At 40.0% G+C, this 7,500-nt stretch overlaps 2 protein-coding genes across 2 annotated transcripts in view; one reads left to right on the top strand and one right to left on the bottom strand.

The window, feature by feature from the left end:
• The window catches only part of LOC134196325 (5'-nucleotidase domain-containing protein 3-like), a 10,147-nt gene extending 5,536 nt beyond the window's left edge, over positions 1-4,611 (bottom strand). Inside the window, exons 1-7 of the mRNA XM_062665426.1 lie at positions 4,267-4,611; positions 3,828-3,925; positions 2,294-2,469; positions 1,866-1,940; positions 246-301; positions 84-174; positions 1-25 (exon numbers count right to left, since the gene is read on the bottom strand). The exon at positions 1-25 is cut by the window's left edge and continues 56 nt beyond it. Coding sequence (XP_062521410.1) covers positions 1-25; positions 84-174; positions 246-301; positions 1,866-1,940; positions 2,294-2,469; positions 3,828-3,925; positions 4,267-4,349 — 604 coding nt within the window. The 5' untranslated portion in view covers positions 4,350-4,611. The remainder of the gene's footprint in view (positions 26-83; positions 175-245; positions 302-1,865; positions 1,941-2,293; positions 2,470-3,827; positions 3,926-4,266) is intronic.
• Positions 4,471-7,500, top strand: part of LOC134196324 (leucine-rich repeat and coiled-coil domain-containing protein 1-like) — an 8,815-nt gene continuing 5,785 nt past the window's right edge. The window contains exons 1-12 of the mRNA XM_062665424.1: positions 4,471-4,837; positions 5,239-5,285; positions 5,418-5,573; positions 5,641-5,730; positions 5,783-5,852; positions 6,054-6,238; positions 6,430-6,526; positions 6,623-6,741; positions 6,887-7,000; positions 7,067-7,206; positions 7,306-7,422; positions 7,486-7,500. The exon at positions 7,486-7,500 is cut by the window's right edge and continues 70 nt beyond it. Coding sequence (XP_062521408.1) covers positions 4,573-4,837; positions 5,239-5,285; positions 5,418-5,573; positions 5,641-5,730; positions 5,783-5,852; positions 6,054-6,238; positions 6,430-6,526; positions 6,623-6,741; positions 6,887-7,000; positions 7,067-7,206; positions 7,306-7,422; positions 7,486-7,500 — 1,415 coding nt within the window. The 5' untranslated portion in view covers positions 4,471-4,572. The remainder of the gene's footprint in view (positions 4,838-5,238; positions 5,286-5,417; positions 5,574-5,640; positions 5,731-5,782; positions 5,853-6,053; positions 6,239-6,429; positions 6,527-6,622; positions 6,742-6,886; positions 7,001-7,066; positions 7,207-7,305; positions 7,423-7,485) is intronic.

The following is a 7,500-nucleotide window of genomic DNA, read 5'->3' as shown; positions in this document are numbered from 1 at the left end:
GTCGAACTTTTCTAGATTTCTTGCCCTAAACAAACGCACACATTCAAATCATCACTCAACGAGACTCAATCAAGCCACATTACATTCTCTGAGAAGATATCCAAGTCAACTATTGACACTTGATTGCCTCCATACAATTTCCGGATCTCGACTTCAGTGAGAGATGTCCGACCACTAACAATTAATTAAGCAACAGTATGGTTGGAAACATAGTGGCAACGTAATTCGTGTTATGTACAATATACCGGTAGACAGTTCCTGGCTCAATCCGAAGAAAATTGTCAAGCTTCATCAAAATATTCTGTCCAACAGTATTAGTTACTGTAAGGTACATTACAGGAATGAATAGTAAATTAGCTGTCAATAGATCATACATTAGAATTGTAACAAAAATTATTAACATTTTATATCAACTGCTAAAAGAAATAATGTCTGTGTATCTGTCTGTCAGTCAGTCAGTCAGTCAGTCTGTCTGTCAAACTCTAAAAGCAAACCTAAAGTCCACTACATAATAATTACTACATAATACATTAGCCCCATATGGGGCATAAAACTCTAAAAGATACTTAACTACAAGTTGTGCAAAGTCAGTGTTTCTACCAAGGGTCTTAGGTCCAGAACCGATCATCATGAGTTTTCTTGTCAGCACACTTGCATTGCAACGTTGCAGCTGAATTGAAAACCGGCTCCTCCATTGTGTCTTAAACTCAGCAACATTTGTTCATCTGTTCTCATCTCTCCACATACTTGCAATTGCATGTGCTAAAAAACTAGAGGCACTACTGATGGAGAATATCCACCGGGTAGCTTTTCCTCTTTGTATTTACTTAATTTAAGTTATTCTCTTCTCACAGCCGCACTCCCTGCAGTTGTAGATGCACGAGTCAAAATGTCTGCAGCCCACAGATGAGCTAGTGCCACATCAAGTTCTATGTTTGAACCTGTTTCAGAATCAGACACAAGAATAGCTGGGCGGTTGTTGAAATTCACATATAGCTGTCTCTAGGTTCACATTTGTGTGGTAAGTGAAGTGAACTCAAACATTCCGTCTATCTGTCTGTCTGTCTGTCTGTCTGTCTTACCTTCGGTTTGTCTTACTCTCTGTATGTCTCTCTGTCTGTCTTGCCTTCGGTCTGTTTTACTCTCTGTCTGTCTTACTCTCTGTCTGTTTGTCTGTCTGTCTGTCTTCCTGTCTGTCTGTCTTTCTGTCTGTCTTTCTTTCTGTTTTTCTGGCTGTCTCTCTGTCTGGCTGGCTGGCTCTCTGGCTGGCTGGCTGGCTCTCTGTCTGGCTGGCTGGCTGGCTCTCTGTCTGGCTGGCTGGCTGGCTCTCTGTCTGTCTTTCTGTCCGTCTGTCTGTCTGTTTTTCTGTCTGTCTGTCTGTTTTTCTGTCTGTCTGTCTGTCTCTCTGTCTGTCTGTCTATCTATCTGTGTGCATCTTGTGTTTGAACACTATAGTTTCTGGGATCTTTGGTGAAGGAAGATTTGGACCAAGAAGCATAGAAGTCCAGAGACTTGATGGGTCGCAACAATAAAGCTGATTTCCGGGATAGACAGCGACGTCAGATATCAGTGTGCATACAGAGATGCAGTGCCAGAGTAATCAGTAAAAACTGTCTAAGTTGACTCATTAACAGTGTAGAGTAGAGGACTTCATTTATGACAAAGACATTCAGCATTGTGTTCATTGATTTAGAAATGTTACCGTCATGCAAAAATAATCTGTCTGTCTGTTATCTTCCTACTTTCTTGTTAGGATCTGTAAGTAAATTAATCTTGTAAGTCTATAAACCATTGTAAGTCTGTCATGCCAAAAATACAAAAACAGAATAATTCAATTGAGTAATGACAAATCAGCAGTACGGTACCTTCTCCCTGTCATGGTGTAGTCCTCGAATTGCAAACTGTGGATCATATGGTATATCTAATATGCCTTGTGGAAACTGGAAACACAAACATACAACTCAGAAGTTCCTTACCATCCTTCTATTCAGTGGCAGTGGGCACTGAAGCAGGTGTGTGTGTATGTGGTGTGTCTGTGTCTGTGTCTGTGTCGTGTGTGTGTGTGTGTGTGTGTGTGTGTGTGTGTGTGTGTGTGTGGGTGTGTGTGTGTGGGTGTGTGTGTGTGTGTGGGGTGTGTGGTGTGTGTGTGTGTGCGTGTGTGCATGCGTGTGTGTGTGTGTGTGTGCATGTGTGTGTGTGTGTGTGTGTGTGTGTGTGTGTGTGTGTGTGTGTGTGTGTCTGTGTGTGTGTGTGTGTGTGTGTGTGTGTGTATGTTTCTAACACTAGATCTCACCAGTTTTTCTTCAATTAGACTTTGCTTGGCCCTATCATATATTTCCCTGTGAAGTTCCATTGAATAGTGAGCGATAGTGTAGTCGAAATCAAACCCATATGCATCAATCTCGGCTAAATCCACCTCACTGTTTGCAAAAACACTGAGGGGAGAAACCGGTCGAATACCAGCAAAACCTAATAAAATAAAATATTCAAAAATATATAAATAATTAACTAATTAATGTGTTTGCTTGCTATCTGGTCTAATAAATAAATAAAATAAAAGTAAAACCCATTGCTTACTTAACTTGAAACTCACAAATGAATACATACAACTGATACTATATATTGATTTCAATTACCAATAAAATGCTAGTATACTATTCTGTATTGAACCATTCCAATAAGCATTAAGTAATATCTGAGGACATAAATATTCAAACCAAATGCTAAGAAGCAAGTTAAGCCCAAATTAGCCATCAATAATGACTGAACTCTCAAGCATTAAATGTAGCTGCATGTCTTGATAACTCAGAAGTACAAGACACTTGCAATTGCTATGTGATAGTCAATCCATCTAGTCAAAATTTGAAGACTTCAAAGTAACACAGTAGCTAGAGGCCAAGTACACACACACACACACACACACACACACACACACACACACACACACACACACACACACACACACACACACACACACGCACATGTAACCTTCAAAACTTTGGGGTGTGGTAGATTTTCTGACAGTGTACAATACCTGTCACTGTTCAGCTGCTGTTGCAAGTCATGTGGTATTAATGTCAAAATTAATTGATAACAAATAGGTATTGTACACTGTCAGAAAATCTACCATGCCCCAAAGTTTTGAAGGTTACGCCCCACAATGATGGCACTGCCAATGATAAGCGCTGTAACACTTACTACTGTATTCTTGTTCATCAACCAAATATGCTTGAATAAAGAGATAAAACATGCATGTACACAGTAGCACTCATACCACATGATTCAGCCCAATAAAAACATAGAATAATATATTTGCAAGCCTCACCAGTTAAAACCAACTTATACCAACATGATAATTAATTAACACAATACAGCAATCACTGTTTAACATAATCTAAAACGTCCATAGTTATTTGATACCCTCATTAGCCGTTAATTAACGCTCTCAGTGTAGGAGTCCCTATCAGTAGAAACTCCCACTCTGATGACTGCAATCTCCTAAACAATCAGTCGGTCAAAAGCTCTTACTCCTAGAATGAAAACCTACAAGCAAACAGTGTCCTTCTTTCAAAGTACACGATTTCATCAAATTTACCAAAATAGTAAATTAAATAATTTTTAAAATTAATTAATTCTTACAATTAATTAATTTGCCACCTGTCTATATTATACTGTTTGATGTAGACATCATAAGACAAAAGATGGACAAATGTTAGTGCAAGTAGTGAAAACCGTCAAACAATGACACAAACTAATTGCAACTACACCATTTGAACATTAGTGGCTGTACAGAGCAGCTGACTGCAGCTGCGATTGATGTGGCTTACTTTCACATTCCTGCTTCCTCTGCTCGTATTCTTTCTGTAGTTGAGAAATGCTACGTCCGGCGTAGCTCCATGTATGCTTCACACATGTTCCGACATTTCTAAAGACGCGAACAAACATTTGAATTGCATTGAACTGCAAGCCTGCAAAAAGACCCGGATAACGCATCGCGATAGAGATGCCATTTCGTTTTCTAGATCTTATACAAATGCGGCAATTAGTTAAAAATGCTTTGATAACAATAATGTACTATAAGAATTACTATTAGCTAATAAAAGTTTGATTATGAGTGAGAAATCGAGATAAAATATTAGGCACGAAGCGTGACAAACAGCGCGCACTGTGTTCTGTGTTCGCGAGGATATCTGCTTTCTCTTCGTTCTTTGCCGATTCCTTGAACGCTAGTCAGAAGCTATGGAAAGGCGTCAGACAGAACTCTACCTTGTCAACGCCGGCGTTCGTTCCCTCAGAGACCTCGATTTGCACAAGAATCTAACGACAGTCAACCTCCACTGCAACTTCATCTCGACAATCGACAATCTCGAACTTCTAAGATCCCTTCAACACTTAGACTTGTCATCCAATCAAATCCGCAAACTCGAGTCTCTTGAAAGTCTGATTTCACTCAGAACGCTCAATCTCAGCTGTAACCGTCTTCAAACCGTCGACGGGCTGCGTGCACTGAAGTCCTTGAGGAAACTCGACGTTTCGTTTAATCAGATTTCTTCCCTGAATGGACTAAGAGAAATGAGTGGCTCTACTTATCGGCTTTCAGTGTTGCTTTTGCATGGCAACCGGATTAGGACCGTTGATCACGTGATACAGTGTTTGACTGGCTGCGTTGCTTTGAGGGAGTTGACGCTCGTACAGGACGGGAGAGACAACCCCGTGTGTAGAGTGATAGGATATCGAAAGAAAGCCCTCTCGGGACTGAAGGGATTGCAGTCCCTCGATGGAGTGAATCGGGAAGGGAAAACAGGAGTTATGTATGATGACTTGGATACAATTCCGGGTGAAGATGTTATTTAAACTCGCGTTGAATTGATTTATTGTCTAAATATTTGCTAACTAAAATTTTAAAAGGAAAAATCACGTGCAACCAACGCATGCGCACATGTTTATTATTTATTAAGTGATTGTATGTTTGTATGAATGGGTGTAAGTATAAGGTGAGTGGTAGTTGAGTTTCGAAATGGGTTTGTGGGTTTGGTAGCATTTAAAATGCTTGTGTATCATTCAAAGCATTTTCGTTGGGTACGACGATTGCCTGAGGCTTTTTAGTATATTTAGACAAATGCAACCTGCAAGTGTCTTCAACTTGTTTGTTTGTTTGTAGCATGCGAGTTCGTGAGAATATTGCGTTTGTAGTTTTTTAAAATTTGAATGAGGTTGTTATGCACATTTGTGTATCAGGTCTTGACCAGTATGTTGAGTATCTTCTCTCATCAAGTCCTGCCGAGGTACCTAGCAGTTGGTGTGTGTGTGTGTGTGTGTGTGTGTGTGTGTGTGTGTGTGTGTGTGTGTGTGTGTGTATGTGTGTGTGTCACGTTACATCTTTCACACAACGTAGTCAAAATGGCACACTACTTTAGGATTCCATTGAATTCCACACTCCTCACATCGACCAGGCACTTAAACAGTTCCACAATCAAGTTGAAAATTCGCCCACACCAAACAGACAAACTACATCAGCAACAAGACAAAAAGTCAGTGAGACTGATGACGAACAACCTCAAGGACAATCTGATGTAATTCAAAGCATAGATACTCGTGTAACAAGCTTATCTACACTGCAATGTTATCTGTTACATACAGACTGCATTGTCAGCTCCTCGTTTATCAAACGATCATGAAGACAGACTCAAGCAGTTAGAGGAGCAATTGGCAGCTCTGGCACATCAGCATGTAAGTCACAGTAACTACTACAACATGTTTGATTTGATGAATGTCTCATTAGGCTGCAACGTTAGCAAATCTTCACACACAGAGACAGCATACTCGTCAAGCCAGTGCTGATTCAGACTCGGGTGGGCAACATTTTTTTGCTAGACTTGTTGATAAATGGTATGCATGCCATTGAGGAATGTGACTTCACTGCAAACTTGTTTGCCTGCACTGTTATGTGTGCTGGAACTAACAAATGTCATTGATTTTCAGAATTATTAACTGTGTGCTTGCTGATTCATAATTCATGGAAATTAATTTTAATATAAAGTTATTGTTTATAGAGAAAAGTGATGTGGTTGAGGTAGTTCGGCATGATAGAGTTTCCTCTGGAAAGACAAGATCTCCTCAGTCTCGTAAAAGTTTACCACAAGCAGTTAGAGTACGTTCTGCAATGACTAGACTAAAACGGAGATCAAAGGAACATACAGCACAACGAAAAGGAACACAAGAGACAGAAATTACAGAAGTATGCTAATCGATATAAATAATATGCTAAAATTTTGAAGGCAAACGTTAACAACATTTTTAATATTTTGAAAGAAAAAATTTGTAACGTTTATGGGATTTCAATTGCTGTTTAGGATGTAACTAAATGTTAGTCCAGGTGAAGTCTGTTATGGTTTAGTTGTGATTGTGTGTCTGTGTTGTATGGTTTAGTTGGTATCTGAGTTGGATGAAGAACGAGAACGAAGATTGAAAGCAGAACAGGCTACTAAGAAACTGGTTGATCTCGTGAAGAGTTTACAGCAGCGAGGTCAACACACACACACACACACACACACACACACACACACACACACACACACACACACACACACACACACTTTTTCAAACTGGCTGTGTTTAATAGCATCAGAAGATCAGCAGCATCAACAATCAGCAATAGCTCGTCTATCACAATTTAAACAGACACTTATTCGTGAGAAGGAACAAAGTGCGGCTGCTCGACAAGAATCTGAAAGATTGCAGGTACAACTGTTGCTATTAACTGTGGTGTGTGTGTGTGTGTGTGTGTGTGTGTGTGTGTGTGTGTGTGTGTGTGTGTGTGTGTGTGTTGTATGGTTGTAGCAACAACAGTTCATGTCATCTTTAGCTTCATGTTGCTGAACTCCAGGAAGGCCTTGATTCCTATCGTGAACAATGTGAGCAACAGCAAAAAGCACTAACAGACACTGAGAAGGCTGCAGCAAAATTGGAGTCAGAACATTTCCAACAACAAGCAGCAGCAGTAAGAACTGTAACCAAAACGTATACAGTCTACTTGGTACTGTAAAATTGTATTTTGGTGTTGTAGGCCAAAGAATTGGATGAAACTAGGAGACGGTCGTCAGCCTTGTCTCGTGAACTGGATTTGAATCACCACACAATAAAACAGTCAAAGATTCGCATTCAAGAGCTACAAGAACTGCTAGCCGCCAGAGAGCAGGAACACAGGTAACCTGGTTGTTATGGCGTCAGCACGTAGAACAACAATTTTTGCATTGTTTGTGTGCTGTTGGTCACTTGTGGTTTGACACAAATTGGTTGACATAGAAATCAACTGGCAGCTCGAGTAAATGTGAGTAATCCAGAAGTACAAAATGTTGTGCACCACGAGTTGAGGAAGGAAAGAGAGAAATGGGAACTGCAAATGCGTCACTATGAAGAAAAGTAATCAACTAGCAGATGAGCTGCTTTAGTCACAGCTTTATATATTGATATTAATGTTTTTAGAATCGCTAGTCAACA

The sequence above is a fragment of the Corticium candelabrum genome, chromosome 21 (assembly GCF_963422355.1).
Source record: "Corticium candelabrum chromosome 21, ooCorCand1.1, whole genome shotgun sequence".
Lineage (NCBI taxonomy): Eukaryota > Metazoa > Porifera > Homoscleromorpha > Homosclerophorida > Plakinidae > Corticium > Corticium candelabrum.
Note: the sequence above shows the minus strand (reverse complement) of the source record. Positions and strands in the feature narration are given on the sequence as shown.